Here is a 23,685-nt window from a genome sequence, read left to right on the forward strand (position 1 = left end):
CTTTCCTAAGCCTTAGTGTCTGTCCATTTGTGGTTTCCATCAACCTTAATCTCAAACATGTAGCCTCCTGGGGCCTTAGTTCCTCAACTACAAAATAAGGGGGTCAAACCAAATTATCCCTTGCAGCCCCTGCTGCTACGGGCCTAGACACACTCTAAAACCTGGTATACAGCCAACATCAATCATCTCAGGGCCTCAGTCGAAGGCCCCACCAGCACTGGGCATGCGATAGCTGGAAACTCCCTTGTACTCTGGTGTTATCAGCCTAGGAGAGAAGAGCTTAAGGTGGGGGAGAACCTGGAAAGCCCAACATGCAGGAAACACACCTCCACCTTGGGAATCACCATCCAGGACATAGTCACAGACCCACTATGAGCTAGGCCATCTGAGAAGTCTCACTGGAGCCAGATGAAATAGACAGGGATTCCGAACAGTGATGAGGATAACGCCTTCCCCAGCGAACAGAAACAGCGCCCGCTGCACGTGGCCACGGTCAAAATTTGGGTCGGGGAGGGTCCTTTCAGAGTTTAGCCTTTGCTTCTGAAAGGAGTTCCAGGGTGGGCCCAGCCAAAACTGTCACACCGAGTGAGCAATTCTAACTGGGACAAAATGACAAGAGTGGAGATGAAAGACGCTTAGGACATTTCTGGGAATGCTTTTTCACTTAAACTTAGAAAAACAAAACAAAACAAAAAACTGTCCTTCCTTGTCCTCACAAGGGTCTTTTGATTCATATACCTCCGTGAGCACCCCCACCCCATCAGGGGCACCTCTGGCTACTAAGATAACCTGCCCTAACAGAGGGCTCAGGAGCAAGTGCCAAGGACTAATAAACGCTGACCCTGCTGTCCCCCAGCAGCACCATGTTTTTCCCCAAGTGGCGCCACACTGGACCCAGTTCAACCCAGTGGCATGCCCGGCACAGGGGCAGCACTTCAGAGAGCAGAAGAGGGAAGTGCCAGGCCAGGGACAGCGCCCAGGGGCTGGACACACTAAGTCCCTCACTCGCCACCGCGAAGCTAATAACAAGGGAGGGAGGACCTGACCCAGGTTTGCCTGAATCCAAAGCAGTGACCTGGCAAGTGCACACAGTAGTCCAGAAAGCTACTGTGCTTTAAAAAAAAAAAAAAAAAAAAAAGGCAGGGGAGGGAGAGGACGTGGAGGAGGGGAAGAACATATACATGCGTGTTAGAATATGCACAGAATGGTGGTGATGATTTTGAAATGTATAGAAATATCCAAGCACATGGTGTTGTAGGTCAATTATACTTCAAAAGAAACAAACTCAGAAAAAGAGATCAGATTTGTGGTTATCAGAGGCAGGGCAGGGAGGAGGAACTGGAGGAAGGTGCTTAAAGGTACAAACCTCCAGTTATAAGAGAAATAAGTACTACGGATGTAATGTGCAACAATGATAAATGTAATTAACACTGCTGTATGTTACATATGAAAGTTAAGAGAGTGACTCCTGAGAGTTCTGATCACAAGGAAAAAGATTTTTTTCTTTTTCTTTTATTTTGTACCTATGAGATGATGGATATTCACAAAACTTATCATGGTATCATTTCATGGTGCACTTAAGTCACATCATGATGCTGTACACTTTAAACGTGTATGTCAATTATATCTCATGTCAATTATATCTCATGTCAATTATATCTCAATAAAACGGGGGGGGGGAAGCAGCAGCAAATTTTCAGTATCATTTTTCTATCTTAATAAAAAAAGATCTAACTCAGTCTTGCTGCAGAATCATCACAGAGAAACCCTAAAAGGGATGTTAATATATGCCTAGCCTTGTAAAAAAAATAAATACATATATATATATACATATATATATATATATATATTCATAGAATAGAATAGATCTGGTCATAGTGGTGGTCTCTGGGGAGTGGAAATGGTAGGGAAGAAACAAATATTTCATTACATACTCTTTTAAACTTTTTGAATGTTATTCCATCTGTGTATATTATTTATTTAAACACACACACACAAGGATTAAGATTTGGATTTAAAGTCAGTCTTATAGGGCAGACAAGCTAATAAGCAACATTCCCGCTAAACTTGCGATCATACTTACCGTGTGGGCTCCCACACATGACAGGGAAACTGAAGCAGAACTAAACAAGCCCCCAGTTAGCAGTAACTACTGGCCAGCACTATGCTGAGTGGTGCTCAAGGATGACCTCATCCAATTCCCAGCAACTGTACAAGAGTCTGTCTACGGGTCTAGCTGTGGACACTGAGTAATCGCAGGTCTACATGCCAACTCAAAGCCCACTGTCTGAGCACCTCCTTCCCCCTACCCCAGCTCTGGCTTACTCACTTCCCCCTCATCCAGCCCTCTGCGCAGGGAATGCATGCCCTGAGCTGAAGGCACAACAGACTGGCCTGCTTGTCCTGCAGAGCTCAGGGACACCCCCTGGCACAGGAAAAGCTTATTTCTTGGCAACAGCAGAGCAGTCAAAAAGAGGCCCAGTCAGCTGCCCTGAGTTCTAGTCCTTTAGATGCTGCCAACTAGCTGGGTACGCCTGCATAAGTCAGAAAAAAATCTCACCATCATGCTGGGAAAATAGGTATTCTAAGACAGAAGTGTAAATGGGGACCACTTTGGGGGATGACAGTTTAATAAAACGAATCAAGTCTTAAAAATGTATTGCTATCCCTTGACCAGTAATTTCATTTAGGACTTTATCCTAAAAACTTAAAGAGGGAGTCAAAGATATAAAAAAGGTATAAGATGTTAGTATCGTTATTTAAAACTGTGAAAACCTGGCAACAAGTTAGCTGGTCAAAAGAGGAGATTGATTACAGAAATTTGGGTTCATCCATCTGCTGGAATTAAGGGCATTCGTTAAAAATCATGTTATCAAAAATTTTTTTTGAAATGGGAAGAAAACCTTATGACACAGAAAATACCTCCACCTATGAACATCCAACTTAGGAACACTGCAGACAGGCTCAAGGCCAAGAGAGCAGTCCTCCTTAGCGTGCGTGCGTGCGTGTGTGTGTGTGTGTGTGTGTGTGTGTGTGTGTGTGTGTGTGTGTGTGTGTGTGTGTGTGTGTGTGTGTGTGTGTGTGTGTGTGTGTGTGTGTGTGTGTGTGTGTATATTTTTTTTTTTTTTATTGAAGTAAGGTCAGTTTACAATGCTGTGTCCTCCTCAGCCTTTCTAACTGTGCCTGCACTTAGTCTGCATGCGTTTCACAAACGTTAACTCCATCACATCTGAAAACAGCAAAGGCGGTGGGCACGAGTATTGCTGTTCAGGAAAAGACCAAGGTACGGATGACAATTCCAGTAAAGAGGAAGTGGAAAGAGCATGATGACTCGTACTTGGAGAGCAGTGCAGGGATGAGCTAGTCAACAGAGATGATCATCAAGGCCCAGCAAATCTCTGCGAGGTGCCCACAGTGTGGATGCGGGCGCAGGGTGGGGTGGACGAGTGCAAAGACCGAGGACACGGCACCTGCTCAGCCAAGGTCTGTTGTGGGTTCAGCAGGAGGCTTGGACCCGAGACCTTGAGGCCGAAGCAAGGTGAAAATGGTAAAGGTTTTTGTCACTGGTGGTGTTTGTTTCTAAAATACAGTCCAGGAATGAGTCTTCAGGCTCGAGCCCAAGAGAATCCGTGTAACACCAACGCAAGGTGGGGTGCTGAGGAGGGGTCGCCCGCACAGCAACAGATCTGACGGGGTCTCGACAAGGTGACGTGGTCTGCCATGGGAAAGATGCCTTCTATAATAGTGAACAGCAAAGCAAAGACGTCTGTCTGGGTTTAAAGCTCCCAATATTTGGTGGAAATACACATGGGGACTGCAAACTTGACATTCTCTTGGACACCTCAAACAGTCTTCCGAATCCAACCCGTTTTAAGTTTGTTAAGCAGCATGTACTGCAGGGGTGGGTTGGAGTGGGTGGTAGATTGAACACAGTATGCGTTTTCTGTAAACAAATATTTACATGCTCATAAAAGACTAACCATCCACTGAAATGATAAAAAGCAGTTTATACCCACGTAGTAGAATTACAGGTGACTTTTTTAAACCTACTTTTTATATGTTCTTGCGATTTTGTATTAAGTATGTATAAGTAACTTAACATAACTTGCAATCAGTAAAAAAAAAAAAAAGCTATCAACAAATAAGAGAATAATCCCACCAATCTGTCTTCAGTATTGGATCACCAGAGACTGAGCAGCAAGCCATCCAGCCTGCAGACTGTCTCTACTTCCGTGGCCCTTGGCCCCTACATTCCCATATCACCCTGCATTCACTCCCCCCTCAACTACACAAGTGCTCTCCACAGTTACGTGTCCCTTCCGACCATCTTGTTTTAGAGAGCATCCTGCTTGACCCCTTCTCTGTGGTATCAAAAGCTGGTGGAACAAAATTCTCCAGTAAGATAACTCTTAGGGCAGAGGATGAAGTGTGGATGAGAGAAAGATCAATTAGAAGGGTTTTTCCAACATTCAAAAGGCAATTATGCAAAATGCAATGGAGTATCACGGATTTGGATCCTGAACAGAAAAAGGACGAGTGGAAAATTAATCCAAATAAAAGCGTGTAGTTTAGCTAACTGCATGGAACCAATGTTAGCCTCTTACTTTTGACAAATGTGTCGTGCTACCTAAGATGTTAACATTGGGGGAAGCTGGGTGAAGGGTATATCAGGATCTTTACAACTTTTCTGTAAATCAAAATAGTGTTGATTTTTAAAACGCAATTATGAGGGTATGAAAGAGGATAACAGTAAGAATTAAAGAAAGATGGGGCAGACTGAATACATATCTCCAAGGCACGTATCTCTATTCACCCGCATGTTTCCAGGCACCTAAGACACAGCACACCCAAAACCACGAGTCCACACACTCTGTCCATGCTGCTGTTACTGGTGGGACTGTCTTACCACCTGGGTCTCTGCTGTGGCTCCCCCTCACTCCCTGTAGGCCGGGGGGCCACATGTCTACAGTGAACGGCTTTCACTTTTGCAAAAGGTTATTGTTTAATAAGGACGGAGTTTCAGTTTGGGAAGATGAAAAAGTTCTGGAGATGGGTGGTGGGGAAGGCTGCACAAAAACATGACTATACTTACCGTCACTGAACTGTACACTCCAAAGTGGTAAACATGGTAAACTTTATGGTATGTATATTTTACAACAATAAAAAGCAAAAAACTCAATGGCTCCTCAACTCCCTCCTGACCAGCTGAAAGCCGCAGGCCGCTGACACCACTGCCGCAGCCCAGTGAGTGGTGCCCACGCCGCACTCCTTACTCCCCAGGAGCCTGCAGGGCTTTGCGCCTGCTGCCCTGCCTGAGAAGCCCCGCCCCCCCCCCCCCCCCCGACGCCCTGACCTCTCTATCCCCACCACCCTAACTCAAAGCTTTACTACTGCCCTCTCAGATTCAACAGAGTCCCACTTGCACTTGGAGTTAGGTCCCCAGGTCAAACCGAGCACCAACAGAATTATCCCTGAAAACTCCCTTAGAACGAGTACTAAGTCCTACACACCAGCTCTTCGGCTGGCGCTGAAGCAGGTCGCTGCTGTGCCCACTGGATACTGGATGAAGTCGCTGGCTCACATTTGGGGCCCATTTTGTTAGAAAAATCAGTACTTTTCAACACTCTGTGCCTTGCATGTATACATGATGTCATGCAAATTAAATGCACAAAAGACATAACTCACTTGCTTTGTAAAAGCCTCCTTAGTAGTCTCCAAGCTTCCCAGCTCCCCCACCTAACCCATCCCTGTGAATCACTGCCCAATCACTCACTGCAAATTCTGCAGTGGCTCCTCACGTTAAAAAGAAAAAAAAAAAAAACTCTAAACTCCCAAGTCTACCATTCAGAGATCTTTATACCACAGAGCAAGTGTGATGCAGTCTTTGAGGGGCAGCTGGCCGCATGGCTAAAGGGGCAACAGCCTGGGTTTAGCGCAACCTCTTCCACTTACTATGGGACTATGGGCAGCCTCCTACCCTCCTTCATCTGTAAAATAGGTAAAATAATAACAGCTATTTCACAGGTTCTCCCAGGGCGGCTTAAAAGAGCAAACACACCCAAAGTGCTTACAACAGTGTCGAGAACACAGCAGGTGCACAATAATAATTTTTATACTAATAACAATAATAAATGTTTTTATTATTTGCAGTCGGATCCTTGCTTGCTAGGACTTCCTCCTTATCCCTCAGCAGTTCTCAAAATATGGTCCAGGGACCCCTGAGGCCCTTTCAGGAGATCCAAAGTCAAAACTTCCTCACTATCTTTTTTTTTTAATTTTAAGGAACTTTTGATTCTTTTTTTTTTTAATTGAAGTATAGTTGGTTTACAATATTGTGTCAATTTCTGGTGTACAGCATGTTTCACTCACACATATACATACATGTATTTCTTTTCATATTCCTTTTCATTACAGGATACTACAACATATTGAAAAAAGTTTCCTGTGTTGAACAGAAGAACCTCATAATACTATTCAAAAGGCATTATTTGTCCTTTTCACTCTCATCCTCTCACAAGTCTACGGTGGAATTTTCCAGAGGCGACATGATGTCATTGCTCTGATGGCGTAAGCATTCTTGGGTTTTGAATCTTGTTTAAATTTCTCACATGGTAAATACTGATATAACCCATGTAAGTAAAAGCTCGCTGGGGGCCTCAATAGCTTTTACGTGTAAAGAAGTTCTAGGCCGAGTGAACTATTTTTCCCACGTGTCACCCAAACTTCCTGCCTCTACTGTCTTTGTTCATAGTGGTCTTACCGCGTAGGGTACCCTTCCCTCCCACAACTGCAGTCCCCAGTTCCTACCTTTCCTGGGCTCGTTCAAAACCTACCTCCATGAAAGCTTTTCCTCATGCTCTCCCACCAAACTCCTCTTCAGATGGAACTTGGAACTGTCTATCTTATGGTATCCCTTCCTTTATTCATTGAACAAATATCAGTGAGCATCTGGTTTGGTGCAGTCACATCCTAGGCACTGGGAACAGAGAACGAGACGCTTCTGACCCCTTACTTTCTGGCTGGGGGAGGCAGTAAGCAAGGAGATGAAGTAATGAAATCTCAGATGATGCTGGGTGCCACGAGGAAAATCAAGCTGAGTAAGGGACTAGAGAGGTGTTTTTCTCTCCTACCAGACCGAGTTTCTGGAGCAGCGCTACCCAATACAGCAGCCATTTGAGAAAGGAGAATGTAAATAATTTTAATAATAGTTTTTATGCTGATTACATGTTAACATATTTTTGATACATTGGGTAAAAACATATTAAAATTAATTTCACTCATTTCAATTCTCTTTTCACAGATGGCTCCTTATTAAGTTTAAAGTTACAGACATGGCTGACATCACATGTGCATTGCTCAGGTCCCCTCCAGAGCCGAGATGGGCAAACTACAGTGTGCAGGACAAACCCAGCCTTCTGCCTGCGCTAAGTGAAATCCTACAGCCTGTGCCATGGCCATCCATCTGCTTACTGTCTCTGAACACTTTCTCACTACAGCAGCAAAGGTGAGCAGCTGTGAAGGGGGCAGTACAGCCTGCTAAGCCTAAAATATGTTCACCTGGCCCTTTAAGGAAAGTCCGCTGGTCCCCGATCTAGGGCAGGGATGAGGTGGGGTCTCCACCTCCCACAGTCCACCCAGTCCACCCAGCAGTTGCAGGGGCAGCTGCGCAGCCAGAGAAAAGAGCCTGAGCTTTGGCAGCACAAACACCCCAGCTCAGCTCCTCAGTAGCTGTGTGGCCTTGAGCGGGTTACAGGCATCTTCCAGGTTTGGTCTCTTCGTCTCTAAAATAGGGACACGGGCCACTTCAGGGAAACAGAAAGATAATAACATGCAAAGCGAGCACACAGCAGGCAACCCACTGATGCGGGCTGGATAAAAGACAGCAATTTCAATCACTGTCCCCACTGGCTGTACTGTACTCATACAGCTATCATATATTTTCATCCTAAAAAGAAATTAAATCCAATGAAACGTCTTAGCAACAACTGTGTGTTAATATTGGTCAGTAGGCAATAGGGGAGGGTTGGTAGTAAACAGGTCTTTCTAATGCTATGACCTGAAAGCACTGCCTGGTTATTAAAGGCAACTTAATTTCCCTTTCCTCCTGCGGCCCATCTTTTGACAATTTCTGGTATTAACACTGCTACTAGAAGACTAAGCAGAGGGAGACAAAAACCTCAAACCAGTTGCATATTCTTGTAACTTGGGTGGAGGAGGATTAAAAACTGAACCTACTGACATCAACAGGGTCTTTGAGGACCTGTATACCAGTCCAATTCAAAGTGTAGTCACTCCCAAGCAGCAGAATCTGCATCGGAGGAGCACATCAGACACGCACATCCTCGGGCCCACCCCAGTCTGGGCGCTGCAGGAGAATCTGTACCAACGAGAGCCAAGCACACACTCGCCTTTAACAAGCACTGATCTAGGTGTCATTCATCCACGCTCTCCCATTCCCAGCACCGCCAATCAACTGGGGTGGTTTTACCCATTCTTAATTGAAGGAGTTATTCACTCGTATATGTGAGTCATTCAGAATATAAGCTTTCACAGAAAGCTCTGTTTCTCAAGCAGCTTCCTATCTAAGGAGAGAACCCGAGTGCATCGCCCAAGTGCCGTGGGGCATGAGGCAGGGAACAGCACAAGTGATTTGGGAAAACAGATTAGCTGGAGTCAACTGAAGAGGCAGGAGAACGTGTGAAACGAAGCTGAGGAGCCTTGAAGACAAGTCAAGGCAGGACAAGAGGCTGGGCCCTGACAGCCTGGTCACTCGGGAGGTCGGCCTGCAGTGCAGCCTGCTGGGCAGAAGGAGGGTCTCAAGGCAGGGGGACCAGGACAGACGAGTCCAGGCATGAGACAATCAGGGAACCAGTGCAGTGGAAAGGAAATGCAGGGACGCAAGAGGCATTTCCAACAAAGACTTGACAAATTAAAATGGGGGCCTGACGCCAAAGGCACAGGCAACAAAAGAAAAACAGACAAGCCGGACTTCATGAAAATTTAAACATTTTTATGCATCAAAGGACACTACCAACAGAGTAAAAAAGGCAACCCACAGAATAGGAGAAAATACTTGCAAACCATGTATCTGATAGAAAGATAATCCAGAATATATAGGGAACTCCTAAAACTCAACAACTAAAAACAATCAAACACAGGCAAGTGACTTGAATAAACGTTTCTTCAAAGAAGACATACAAATGACCAACAGGCACATGAAAAGTTGCCCAGCATCACTAATCATTAGGGAAATGCAAATCTAAACTACAGTGAGATAGCACTTCATACACAGTAGGATAGCTACTATCAAAAAATAAATAAAAATAACAAATGTTGACTAGAATGCAGAGAAACTGGGAATATAAGATGGTACAGCTGCTACGGAAAAACAGTATGGCAGTTCCTCAAAAAAGTAAAAATAGAATTACCACGTGATCCAACAACTTCACTTCTGGGTATGTACCCAAAAGAATTGAAAACAGGATCTCAAAGAGGTATCATACACCCATTTTCATAGCAGCATTATTCACAAAAGCCAAAATGTGGCAGCAACCCAAGTATTTATCAAGTGATGAAGGGATAAGCAGAATGTGGTATATCCATACAATGGAATACTACTCAGCCTTTAAAAGGAAGGAAACTCTGACATAAACTACAATATGGATGAACCTTGAGGACATTATGCTAAGTGAAATAAGCCAGTCACAAAAAGACAAATACTGTATCATTCCACTTATACCGGGTACCTACCGCAATCAAACTCAGAGACAGAAAGTAGAATGGTGGCTGCCAGGGGCAAGGGGGAGGGTAGAATGGTGAAGGGGGCGGTTATTGTTTAAAGGGGACAGAGTTTCAGTTTTACAAAATGAAGAGTTACGGGGATGGATGGTGGTGGTGACAGTCAAACAACAATGTGAAGTCTTTAATACCATTCAACAGTACACATAAAAGTTTTATGTTATGTGTATTTTACAACAATTTTTTTAATTTTAAGGAAAAAAAAAAAAGAATGGGAGCCCAAGAAGTTAAACTTAAAATGATTACAAATGTTCTGATTTTTAGAATATGTAAGTGTGAGTAGAGTTAAGTGTCATCATGTCTGCTGCTAACTCACCACTGGCTCAGGAGATAACATATTTACATCCACTGACATGCACAGATAAAGCAAATATGGCAGAATGTTAACTGCTGACTCATGATGGCTGACAATAATTAGTAATCACTGGCCTAGCCTTTCAACTTTTCTGTATGTTGAAATTCTTTCATAATAAAAAAAAAGTTGGGGAAAGAAATTTCTAAAATTCCACAGACTAGGAGTGGGGAGGGTAGTTACATTCCTAAGACCTTCCACCCGTAAAGATGACAGGATGGGTCTATCAGGTAAGTGGCTGGGAGTGTGCTGCAGATGTGTAAGTCGTGTACATGTAGATACCAGCTGCGGCTACAGGAGTGGACAAGCGCACTGAAGAGAAGACAGGGAGGGGAGGAGAGTCTCACTGAGAGAGGGAAGAGGGAAAAGGCAGAAGAAAAAAATCCACTATGGTCAGTAGAGTGGAACCCAATGGAGGAAAGTTTCCACTAAGAGAGATGATCGACCATAATAACAAGGCTGATGAGTCAAAAGGACAGACGCTGAGAAAAAGTCAGTAAATGCAGTGACCAGGAATTCACCAGCCCTCTGTGACCTTCAGAAGAGCCATTCACACCCAGTGCTGTGAGGCCAGAAGGAGAAAGGCTAGGGGACACGCGGGTCTCCAGGAAATGGAGGCAGATACCCCTTTCTAGCAGCGGGGTGCTGGGATGCCCCCAAAGCAGGCTGGGGAAGGGCGAGATGCTCTCTCTACCCTGTCCTAAAGACGAGAGCATCAAGCTTCAGGGCCCTCAAACTCCCTTAAGTAATTAAACAGTCAGAGCAGACAAATATGAGGATGCTTTAGGCTCGGAGCATGTCAGATCCTGATGCTCCCAGAAGCCATACAACAGACACAGATGTGTGTGTCGATATTCCTTCCCACTGCACTTAAGGGGGCTAGCGAGTGCAGTCGGATATGCCTGTCAAGACAGCATCACAAGCCCTCAACACTGCAGCATCTCCCACAAACAGGATCAAAATTAAAACAAGGAGGAAGAACTTCATCAGAGCTGCTGGGTGTGAAAGACCAGCTCTCACTTGCAGGATGCAAATGAAGAACACTCTTAAGACTGCAGGAAACCTCTCCAGGAGCCTGGGGTTTTCATTTTATTGCTGAATAGGACTGACTGCCTTTTCCTTTTCTTTTTTTAGCACTACTCAGTATCTCAAATGTTTAAGATTGTTTGGAGTGTCATAGCCAGAATGAATTTTCACCAGACATAGCTTTGCTATCAATTTAGACCAGAGTGATCAGGTGTCTTATTCCTTTGACCTAGCTGCAGAAAACAAAATGTTTCACTCTCAAAATATGCAAACAAACCAAAAACTCCTCAACCAGTCAACTAAATTTAACTCAAAAAAGACATTCATTCCAGTACTGACTGCCTAGCCGAATACTTCTGAACAGTGTGTCATTTGCCTCAATATTTAAATCACAAAAACTTTTTCACAGTCCTGCTTCAGAAGAAGACAGTATACCCATGGGCAAATTAACCAGAAGATCTATTCAACACAGTCAGCCTGGGTCAAAGGACAAGAAATCCTCAACCGCAGAGTATAGCTGGAGAGTGAGACAAGGGCGAAGAGCCCTGGAGAAGATAAACTCAGAGGGCTATCCATTAACACGATTCAATTTTATCCTGAACTACAAAAAATTCCAGTAAGCGTCCTGCTCTTCCCGGTCGGATCTGCAACCGCACCTCAGGTGGTTCCTAGCAGAGCCCCCTGAGTCTGGCACACGAGTCAGCAAGACAAGCAGTTCTGAGCGTGTCCCCAGCTCAGTGCAGCTGCCATTGTGGAAGCAGCAGCGAGAAAACCTCGACCTCCCCGGGGTTTGGCCTCTAGCCCCGGGCACGCGGAGCCTCGGGGAGGAGCCACAGTTAAAAACACCCAATTCCTAGTAAATATAAGTGAAAGCATCTTGTAAACGAGAAAGCATTTTATAAACGGTCCTGATGGCCATTTTCCCCTTTGAGTATTCATTTAAAGTAACACCGTCCCACCCCAATCCAGAAGCAGGCTAAGCCCTGGGCAGCAAACTCTGATCAAAATAGGAGCACAGATTATGTCCTCCGAGGGTTAAAGCCAAGGGATGGCTTTTTAAAGAAAGCCCACTCATCACAGAATCGCCCTAAACTCAACTCTGAGGGGACCACCAGGGGCAGCTGGCGCTGTTCCCAGGCCCAGCACTGCTGTGACGGCAGTCCACATTATTCACGACACCCGCACCCACCCCCTTTGGTAAAGTGCTAGCCCCGCAGATGTGCCACTGGATTCCATGAGGCCCGTGTGTAAAACTGAAAAAAAAAAAAAAAAGTTCCTCCCAACAACACAGGAAAATGACAAAGAGAAAAACCAATGACATGGGGACGGGAAAAGCACAGAGACCTTTAACGTCCTAAAGCAAAAACAGGTGGGGGAGCAGAGTCGGTGGCGTGGGGAACCTGAAGGGAGAAGGACTGGAGCTGAGCGGACGCAGCCTCTCTCCAGGGAGCCCTTCCCAACCTGTCCCATGACTCAGCATTCCCAGCAGGAGGGTGACAACCGCAGCAAGGGAGGGGCAGGAGGTCAAGCTGGGTTTCTGAACCCCGACCTTTTCTAAGACAACACAGGTTTCTGCGTCAGTTACCCGGGCTTGTTCTGCTCCCGGAGATGCAGGTGGGGGCTCAGACTTACAGAGTCTGCTTCATTCAATATCTAGGGGTATTTACAGGTTCTCCAGAAATAAAATGTCGTTTTTGACAGTTATTTTGATAACAACTGTGGGGCTAGGGAATGAAGAACGTGCAACAGAAGCACATGGCAGTGCAATAAGGTTTCTCTCACACTTCTCCCTCCCAGCCACTGGTCCACCTGCCACCCATCCCAATATCCTGCCCTTCCCATCTCATCACCTGTGGTTACCTCCTCCTCCACTAAGACTTCTGAGTGTGTCAAGACTCAGTGATTAATGCCAACTGCAAGGCCTGTGACTCATGTTTGATCAGGGTACTTAATACAGTAACAATCTATGAATCCTCAAGTGAGAGCAAATTATATTTACTTCCATTTGTATTCAGGTTCCTCCACTTATTAGCAGTGTGACATTGGACAAGTTATTTAACCTCTCTGTTCCTTGGTTTCCTCCATAATACAGGGGTAATAATAGTACCTAATTCACAGGGGTATTGTGAGCAATTCACATAAAGCACTTAGAGTGCCCATCACCTAGTCACTCTATATAAGTTTGTTTTTCTTGTTATTATCTTTAAATACAAAAGCAGTCCTCTGCCATCCTTGTAATTCATAATCTCACTACCTGTCTTTTGAGAATTTCAAAAGATGCCTCCTAGATTCAGGAAGATATATACACATATGTCCCCACTCCTGGAGGCTGGTGGACTTTGGCAGGTGTTACTCTAAATGTGCATCACTGAATTTCTTATAAAGTAACAGAGGAGTGAAGTTCACAAGTATTTATAGAAGAGGCTTAATAAAGAAGTCAAATCTATAATCTACCACGTCACAAGCAAAGACATCACCAAACAGGAACTCCTACAACACTGAGACCCTGCAGTGCACTTTTTGCTTCTCTCTGGGGTGGCACCACCCAATGACACAGGGAAGGATCTCCTGAAGAGACAGGGCTGGCTCTGTCTGATGGACATCAGGGTGGTGTCTGCTAATAGCCAAGCAGGCACGCCAGGCACCATCTGGCTACACTTCTGGTTATTCACCTATCCAGGATCATTTCAGGGGCTACAAAGACAGACCTCACATTTTATTGCAGAGAGAGAAATGAGGCAGTGACTAGCCCAAGGTCATTCAGAGTAGGTGACAGCCAGGAAGAGCACCCAAGGGTTCTGATTTCAATCACAGGACACAAACACATGCCTTTCATCTGGTGAAAGTGCCCATGAGTCAGGGACAAGCCAGACGGAGCTCTCGAGGCACTGGGAGGTAGAAGTGGAAGCTAAGGGACAAAGAATACAATCACGAACAGCTGAGAGACTCCACGAGTGCTGTGATCCTATCTGAATAAAATGCAATTAGATGCACTTAGTCTTGCATCTTGGTTAACCTTACATAACTTCTTCCTATTACATCACTAAGAACAATAGCTTTTAATAGGTCCAGCACCTGGACGAGCAAGGCAAGCGAACCCCACAAGCTATGATGCTACAGCAAATAGCTTTCCCCATGGAAGTGCTGGCCTGCCTAGAAGCCAAAAATAAACCGAGAAGCCAATTCCTGAGGGACCTGTCATCAGGGATGCTACACACACACACAAACTTACAAAAGCAGGATGATCATGGACAGCTTTAATTTAGAGACATTAAGTCTCAAATCAGGCAAGACCTTGAATGTTGAGGCAACCTAGAGCAAAAGACAACACACAAGGGATGGGAAAGCAAAGGGAAGCTAAATCAAAAACAGGAAGGCCCTAAACTTGGACAGACAGCAGGGGATCTCTTCCTTACAAAGGCCACTCTGTCCAAATCAGGACAGGTGGAGACCAGAAAGACCCACCATATTCAGCCAATGCTCAAGAAGGTGAAGAGGCTGTCAGCATTTGGCTTTATGCCAAAAATTTACTCTAAGGCTGACCATCAACAGGGAAGGGGCAAGTTTCCACATACGGGACCTATGGCCAAACGGGAAAAGTTTCAAGTGGGTAAATCAGCTACCACACTGAGACTGAGGAAAGGTAGGAGCACAAATTACGTGCTTCTTTTAAATCCTAAAGAAGCTTAACTGTGGCTGCTTGAAGCTTCAAGTACTGGACTGTAAGTTCTGCAGTTTCTAGGAAGACCTACTTATTTTGTTTCTGTTAATAATTTTCGTTGTCATGACCAGGAGGGAGTAGGATCTGTTGGCTAGCCTCTTCATCTCTCTTTCTGAATTTGTTCATTAAAAACTTTAAAGAAATTAAGAGACCAAGATTAAGACTTTACTCATTGCCCACCATATTAACACGAAAACTACAAAAACACTCCACAGCCTACTGAACACTCTACATTAAAAGGATACTATTTAAAGATTCCAATAAGTGGCAGCTTTAAAAAGAAATGTTTCCCAAGATCGTCACTACTTTATTCTATCAATAACTGGGTTCTCAAATCTCATAACCAGATTAGTGATGGAGTAGCAATCGGAATCTAAATACTCAGTCTTGGTCTAATGGTCTTTCCTTTACAGCACATGGTCACTTTGATAGATTTATAAGGAGTGGGAGGTGAGAGGGAAAATCTTCCTAAATCACAATGCTGCAAGGTCCCAAGACCCACTCCACCACCCTAGTCGGTTGTCAGAAGCAGAGCAGGAAAGACGTTCAGCTGACCAGGGTCATCTGTGCCTATGGCTTGGGGTAATAGACAGCTACCGATCAGGTATAAACAAGCCTATTCTCAAGTCCTCAAAGAAGAACTGGGTCCCAACATCCACAAATGGACACTACATGCCCCCCCTTCCTTGAATTCCTCTGCCCCTTAGCTTCTGCTACTAAGCTCAGAAGCTGCAGAAACTACAATGGCAAAGAAAACATTACCACTGGAGCCATGATGGATTTCAACAAATTCAAAGCAAGTCACAGGAGGGCAGCTTCAAAATATATCCAAGCTGGTGCCTTAAAGTTATTTTCTATTTCATTCCAAAACAGGTATTTTAAGTCAAACTGCGTATAATTACACATGGTGGGGGGAGACAGATGGAACCGAACCATAAACAGAGTTAACCACCAAAGTCAGATGAACAGGAACAAAAACTGATAAACATGGCAGCTCCCGGCAGTGAGCCCCAGGGCACGAGGCCATGACAGAGTGAAATGGGTTCCATTCCAGAAGTCACAAACCTCTAGAGAAGATAGTCAGGGAAAAACATTTTTTAAGAACCTATGGAGAGACGGAAAGATGTTGGCAACTGTTTGCTAGTATAACAACGCACAACTCGGTGTACAGAGCAAAAATCTTCTCTCCCCAACATGACAGTATCGGTGGCAATTTTTAACAAAGATTCCACTGTAAAAAGTAATCTTTTCCACATACTTCTGCATGAACTTACCATTTTCTCTCCGAGTCAGAGAAGTGACCACCTGATGTGCACTTGTCTGAGGGGAAGCCAGGGATCCTGTGAGCAGATCTCTGGGTCTGTGGATGCCTGTGCCACAGGCATCAGGAGTCACTTTTGCCACTAGGAAACAGATCACAGGCTCTTCGGGGGAGTAAGGCCGTTTTCCCTGCCAGAGCTGACATCACAGACCCCCTTCGCAGGTCGCCTTTGTTTCCCAGTGTGTCAGAAACCCAGATTAACTTCTAAAGTGCCCTCCCCTGAAATCAGACCACTCAACATCCCAGGCAGCTGAACAGCCCAGTCCTGATTCCTGTCTAGAAATGTGTTTTTGAAAGCAAAGAGAAGGAGTAGATGAAGAAGGGGCAAAAGATACAGGGTGTGTGTGTGCGTGCGAATCACTGATAGGAATTCACACGCAAGAAAACAAGACATGAAAAGCTACCAAACCAACTCTGGCTCAGGTTTCAAGTTTATGATGATAAACACTTTTTGCAGTTTTGTGAAAATGCAATATTCACTAGCATCATAAGGAGTCTGATGTCCACTTAATGGCCTCAGGTCAAGAAAAACCCCTCAGGTTTCCAAATGGGTGGCTCTCCTCCATCCATAGTTCTATAGTATTTTTTTTTTCAAGAAGTCCAACCGTACTTAAGAGTCATCAATCCCAGTCAGCAGCTGTCACATCCCTCCCCCCACCAGTACTATTAATATCACGGCTCTGATTGTTAATGATTTTACTCAAAGTTCCCTGCAGCAATTAAAACGAGGCAACAAGGTAAAACACAAGGGGTTGGTTTTCTTCACCGATAATAACGCATTCTGTAATCTAGTGAACTTCTTGGGGTTTTATGTTGGCCGAGATTTTCACCTCTATCTTTGTTTTGGAATGCCCACAACCCCTCCCCGCACGGACCGGCACGGCCTTCCTTCCTGGATGCACAATGCAGTATGTAGCTCCTCGGGGGTCAGCAAAACGCCGCACTGGTGTAAAGCTGAGCGTGCCTCAGAGCCCCAGGACTTCTCCACTGTCGTGGGTCCACATATATAATCTTGAGGCCGACACCGCACCCTGGCCTGGCTTGGAAGTCCTTCGCGTGGGGAAGCCACCGCGGCCCGGTGGCCCAGGGCTGGTGCAATGACTTTGCACCGGAGCGTCCTCTCCGCTGAGGCTTGTCCTCCCACCTCTGCCCACTGCAGTTGCACCATTCCGGGCAGCGCCTCGCACGCCTCCCTGCCCGACCCTGGGCTCTATCAGCCAACTCGTCCTCCCTCAGACCCCGGCCCCGGCCCCGGCCCCTGCCCGCCGACCCGCCGCACCTTGGTCTCCTTCACGTGCTGCTTGACGCCCTCCGGGTACCACTGGACGCGCACGTAGCCTCGGCGCAGCGGGCTGGCCCGGCCCTCCTCGTGGCCCGCGCCCCCCGCCTCGGAGCAGCCCGAGCTCCCGCGGCCCTCCTCCTCGCCCTCCGAGTCCGAGTCCTCGCCGTGGATGAGGCGCACCAGCCCGAAGTGAACCGAGCCGCGGTAACGGCCCGACACCAGGTCGTGAGAGAACAGCAGCCGCTGCGAGCCGGCTTCGGGGCCGGAGTCCGAGGACGGCCCGGAGGCCGAGTCTGAGGCGGGCGCCGGGGCCGGGGCGGGGGCTGCGTCCGGGGCCAGGGCCGCGTCCGGGGCCGCGTCGAGGGCCTGGGCGGGAGCCGGAGCTGCGGGCGCGGACGCTGCGGGATCCGCCATAATTGCTCTGCGCGAGTCTCGGGCGGCGGCAGCGGCGGCGGCGGCGAAAGAGGCACAGGGAGGCGGGACCAGCCGGCGCCGGGGGCGGGGCCACGGCGCGCTGACGTGACCCTACGTGCCGCCGTCGTCTGGGAACCAAGATGCGGTTGCTAGGGGCTACCGCCTCGTCGCTAGGGGACGCTGGAGATGCTGCCGGGGGCGGGGGGCGGGGTGGGAAAGGATGGACTCCACGACAGAGGGGCGGGGCCAGAGAGGATAAAAGTAGAGGGAGTGGGAAGAGGTGGGAATCCCCCAAGAAGGAAGTGGAGTGGTAAGCAAGGAAAAGGGGAGTGGCCGAGGTGGGACGGAGGATGATCTGAAGACTGTCAACAATAGTTAATAAGCTCCCGGGAGGGATAAATTAGGAGTTTGGCATTACCAGACACAAGCTACTATATATAAAATAGATAAACAACTGGGCCTACTGTATAGCACAGGGAACGATATTCAATTTCTTGTAATAAGCTATAATGAAAAAAATCTGAAAATATGTGTATATATGCATATGTATAACTGAATCACTTTACTGTATGCCTGAAACTAACTAAATCAACTACACTCCAATAAAAAAAAATTTTTTTTTTTTAAAATGAGCTCCCTTAAAGGAAAAACAAAGGGAAAAAAAAAAAAAGAGAGAGCTCCCTTGCCGTCTCCAGTCTAAGTCCTAGGCACTGGGAGGTATATGGAAAGAGCAAGATACAGTCCCTGTCCTGTAGGTGTTTACAATTCGAGTTGGGAAGAAAAAATATATACATCTTAAATAGTTTCAACTCCAAGGTAGCTTGTTAGCATGGCTATATATAGAGTGTATTTAGAGTGTTTTGCATTAAGGAATTCCAAGCAAAGCCTGGACGGTCATGACCCTTTAGGGACTGGTCAAGGTATTGATGAAGAAGTCCCAAAGAAAGATAAGTATTTGTGGCCCCTATGGTTTGGCTTTAAATGCATCTGGATGAGTTCAAAGCTCCACAAGGCTTAGTATGTGTGGCAAGAGGTAGAATAGTAAGGTAGTTAAAAGTGGAAGCCATAGATTCCAATTTTTGGCACTGCCACTTATAAAGGTGGCAAGCTGATAAACTTTTTTCACCTTAATTTTCTCATCTGTAAAACTGAGGAGGTAACAGCAGTACCTGTCTCATCCAGCAACTGAGAGGATGAAGTGAAATAGAACAGTGCCTGGCATGTAGCTCCCTCAAAAAGCATAACCGTTATTATAATATTTCAACCACACCCCCACCTAGACTAAAATTCTAGATTGGCAGAACTGTTATACTTATGATCTGCTTCAGATTGCCATTTTAAAATATAAAAAGTAATTATACTAATGTGTCTCCTAAGTAAGTTCCAAAAGATTTAGATGCATTCTCAGAGGACAGATTCATAATGGGTTGTTAAAAGGAAATTAAGAAAATTCAAGATATAGTTAAAATCACCTTTCTCAGTTAAAATCATTTTTTCCCACAATTTTCTGCAAGACTATTAATGACAGATTAGTAAGATGATTTAATATTACAGTGTTCAGTTTCTTCAAAAAAGGCATTGGGTAGTTTATAGGCTGCTGAGGATACAGAATTACCCTCATGGAAAAGTTGTAAGAACATGGCACATGGTACAAGCACAGATGGCAGCTTGAGTACACAAGTTGCCCTAAGCCAAGTACTTATAGAGTATTGCTGTAATATTGGGCTTAGGGTGGTTGTCAATGGACCCAAACCTTAGAAAACTCACATGCTAAGGTACAGAAAAAGAGCTTAAGGGAAATTAGGACATAATCTGGGGCAAAAATGGGTTCCCAAATCATGGCCTTCCCATCCCAGACCACAGCGCAGAATGGCCATCTGGAATCATTGCTGTAAGGACACGGTTCCGCACTCTCTTCCTCATAAAGACCTGGGAGGCTTTAACAATAACAGAGTAGCTTCTATTCCATCTACTATGTCCCTTTAGCCCTATCTCCTTTGGCCCCTGATCATCTAACATTTACTGAGCACCTGTTATTGATCAGACACTGAGCCAGGCACATTCGCATACATTATCTTGTTTGTTATCACAATCCTGGATATAGATGTAATTAATCCTATTTTACTAATGAGGAAACAGGGCCTAAGGATTTCAGTGCCTAAGGTCACAAGGTAGTAATTGGCTGAGCCAAGTTGGAACCGAGATTTCCTGCCTTAAGTGCAAGGTCTTTTCTAGTTCCTGTGTCTATCAGGGGATGGGGAGTGAGCAAGTGGTCAGTAGGGGCAGGGCAACGCAGTCCCAAAATGTTTGTTTGATGTCAAAAAATCCAAGTGAGTTTTGCATTCTACTCCAGCTTCTGCCAGTGTTTGTTTTAATATAAACAAAATGTCCTTTCCTCCCTAATCGTTGAGTAAAATTGGCACTCCAGAAAGATGTGCCCTGTTTATTCTGCAGCTTCTTATAATAATGGCTAATAATAGCTACCATTTATTGAGCGGTAACTTAATGCCAGGTACTATGATAAGTGCTTTACATAGATTATCCACCTTCACATAGATTATCCCCTTGTGAGGGAGGAAGTATGATTCTCCCTCTTTGCAAAGCCCCATACCAGACGGTGCTGTCCCCACCTCCCCCACCACTAACAAGAACGTGCTAGGTTATAAGCAAGAGCCCTTGATTTCAAATGCTGATCTCTCCCTTGCTAAACCTGTTCTGAACACGTGGATCTTGTATTTATATGTGTAACCCCAGTGCCTAGCAAGTGCCTGGCACAGCACTGGTGCTCAGTGATGAACCATCTTGGTAGGGTACATCAAAGACCTGAGGTTCCCATACCTCCATTTAGTCAGTTTCCTATCCTCTCCTCCATACACCCAAGGGGTTAAGGCTCTATTGGCCCTCAATTTGAGCTGCATCTGAGCCCTTTTACAGACAGAGGGTCAGTACATTCCTCTCCATCTCGTGGTGACCTTCAGTGACCTCACTCAGACCAGAGATGCCCCAGACAAGGTTTGAGGCTTGATTCCTGCCCAGACCCTAATCCCCCAGCTGGTCTCTGCACCTCCAGGCTGGCAATTGGGGTGAGCCTGGATGTAAGTATCTGCCTAGTTTTTGTCTTCCTAATCATTAAATGAAAAAAAAGAATAAAAACCCTTCTTCCCCAATGGAGAAATCCCTTTCTTTCATGGCCCCAACACCCAGTCCTTCTTGGGGAATAGAGATGTTTCTTGAGAGAATTTTCCTTGTTTACAAACGTGCTTGTCAGAAACTGAGCCAGTCTGGTCACACCCCTTGCTGATGGGCTGGGCAAGTGCAGGAGGCAGCAGGGCTGGCAGCAAAATGAACCGATCTCAGGGAAGCAGGCCTTGCCTCGTCCCTATCTTAGCCAGTCACTGGGCTGCCTCTCCAGACCCACCAAGTGTGCATGGGCCCCATGCTACTCCCTGGTGGAGCCCCGCCCTGCCTGGCCTCTTCAAACCTCTGTGTAAGAGCAAATCCAGAGGGACCCAGAGAGCTCCTTCCACACTGCAGTGAGTGTTTGGGGGCTCCAAGGTGCCTTCCACACTGGGGTCTTTGGCTGGAAAAGTGGGGTGAGAGGGGAGCTGCCCCAGGAGCCCTCTCACAAAAAGTAATTTTAGATTGTGTCCTGGGCATTTTGAATATTACATTATATGACCCTGGGTGCCGTTTAAATCTAAGTAGAATTGATATCAGGGCAAAGAGACATCTCCCCAAACCCATCCTTCTCTCAGGGTCCTCATCCGGGCTGATGGCAGCATCACCTACCTGGGTACCAAGTTGGGCACCTGAGGGTCAGTCCACCTGTCATCAAAGCTGAGGTTGTGGTCCCTCTACCCGCTTTTTACACCCCCAGTTCCAGAGCTGCTCTGCTGGGGGCAGCTCCACATTGCAGGGGGAGAGGGTGACGGGATGGTTCCGTGGCCAAGGGTGTGGTTCTGGAGTCGGACGAATCTGAGTTTGAAGCTTGTGCTGCCACTGACTCACTATGTGACCTTGGGCAAGTTATTTTACTTCTTTGAGCCTTGGTTTCCTTTCTGTAAAATGGGAATAACAACAGTACCTACTACATAAGGCTGCTGAAGAATTTAGCTGACATGATGGGTGGAAAGTTTTGCGCATGCCTGCACAACATTTTACGAGCCTGATCAACGTTAACTGCAACTACTAGTTCACCTCCATCTCTTGCCTACGCCGGCGCCCTAGTCCCCGCATCACCTTGTTTCTGGGAGATTGAAAATATGAACACGATCATCAACTTTTTAGCTTTATGTCTTTCCGTGGCTCTCCGTGGTCCACCAGAGAATGGCACACGTGATCTTTTATGAATTGATTCCTTCCACCTCCCTCCAACCCCACCTACCGCGTCTGCACCTAGTGCGCATGCTCCCTGCTCCCGCCTCAGCTTTTCACTCCAGGGTCCCGACTTTTTGGTGCCTTCGAACCTTTGCACTTGCTTCACCATCTGTTTGGAATTCTTTATTTCTCTACTTGGATAGATTTACCTAAAGAACTCCTATTCATCTTACAATACCCACTTTGGGGCTTCTTATCTATGAAGTCTTCCAAGAGCCCTATTCCCCTCCCCCCTTACTCCCCCACTTACCTGGTAATACCTGTCTGAGTGCATTTATTTCCCTCTATTTGCATGCCTAGCTCTTTTGCGGGACTCTTCTTTGTACCTTTGTTTTCCAGCATCCAGCGCAGGTCTGAGTCACAGTAGGTGCTCAAAAGATTTTTCGAATGATCGAACAAAAACAAGCCAACCTCTCCCAAAGGCCCTAAGTGCACCAATAGGTCCCTGGGACATCTCTGTCTTTCCTCAGTTCTCCAGCTTTCTATTTTTCCTAGACACAAAAACCCTCACAGGCACACTCACATCACACACACATCCACACTCACCCCATGCACACATATACAGGTCCACGTATACACACACAGCCTCGCACACACACATGCCTCACCCAACACACACTATTGTTCTCTCCTTAGCCTTCAGCCTCCAGCTCTGGGCTTCGCACGGGCTACAGGAGCCCCTAACCACGTGTGGCTCTTAGCCCTCGAAATGTGGCCGGTCTGAATTGCCAAGGGCTGTAAGTGTGAAATACACATTGGATTTTGAAGACTCAGTGCAAAAACAAAACAAAACAACAACAACAAAAAAACCCACCAGAATGTAAAGTATCTCTAATAATTTTTATATTGACTACTTGTTGAAAGGACAATACTTTGTGGATGTTGGGTTAAACACAGTATTCTATTAAGTCAAGGTAACCCGTTTCTTTAGGCTGTTTTTCACGTGGCTACTAGAAAATTGAAAATCACACATGGGGTGCACAGGAGCTTTCTATTGGGCGGTGGGGCTCCGGATACCCAGGAAGCCATAGGTCCCTTCTTTCTCCAGGAGGTGGCGATCTATCTCTGCTTTTGACACCTCCGTTCCAGAAAGATCTGGAAGGTTCCTGAGGAAACCGCCTGTGTAATATGGCAGATATTGAGCCCTAAATAAGGACAGAGCCACATTCAGCCCCGCGGTGATGTCAGCCTATCGAAGAGGCTGCAAAATAAATCCACAGGAAGTCAGGGAGCAAGTGTTACCTTCCTCAACAGAAGAACCAACACCTAGCAGCAGACGCCTACTTGCATCGAGCATATTGCCACACGTTCTGTGCAGTCTCTGTCCTCCAGGGATTTATAAGCCTTTGGAGGTGATGAGTGTGCAGTGGACACCGTGGTGCACAGCCAAGTCC

At 46.1% G+C, this 23,685-nt stretch overlaps 1 protein-coding gene across 2 annotated transcripts in view; it reads right to left on the reverse strand.

Annotated features, from left to right (window-relative positions):
- UBE2O (ubiquitin conjugating enzyme E2 O) overlaps nucleotides 1–17,977 on the reverse strand; it is a 54,916-nt gene extending 36,939 nt beyond the window's left edge. The window contains exon 1 of one of the 2 annotated variants that reach the window (XM_074343745.1): nucleotides 17,498–17,977. In XM_074343745.1, coding sequence (XP_074199846.1) covers nucleotides 17,498–17,914 — 417 coding nt within the window. In that variant the 5' untranslated portion in view covers nucleotides 17,915–17,977. The remainder of the gene's footprint in view (nucleotides 1–17,497) is intronic. The other variant, XM_074343744.1, reaches the window with a different exon arrangement.
- Between the last annotated feature and the right edge of the window lie 5,708 nt (nucleotides 17,978–23,685).

This window comes from Camelus bactrianus, chromosome 16 (assembly GCF_048773025.1).
Source record: "Camelus bactrianus isolate YW-2024 breed Bactrian camel chromosome 16, ASM4877302v1, whole genome shotgun sequence".
Taxonomy (NCBI): domain Eukaryota; kingdom Metazoa; phylum Chordata; class Mammalia; order Artiodactyla; family Camelidae; genus Camelus; species Camelus bactrianus.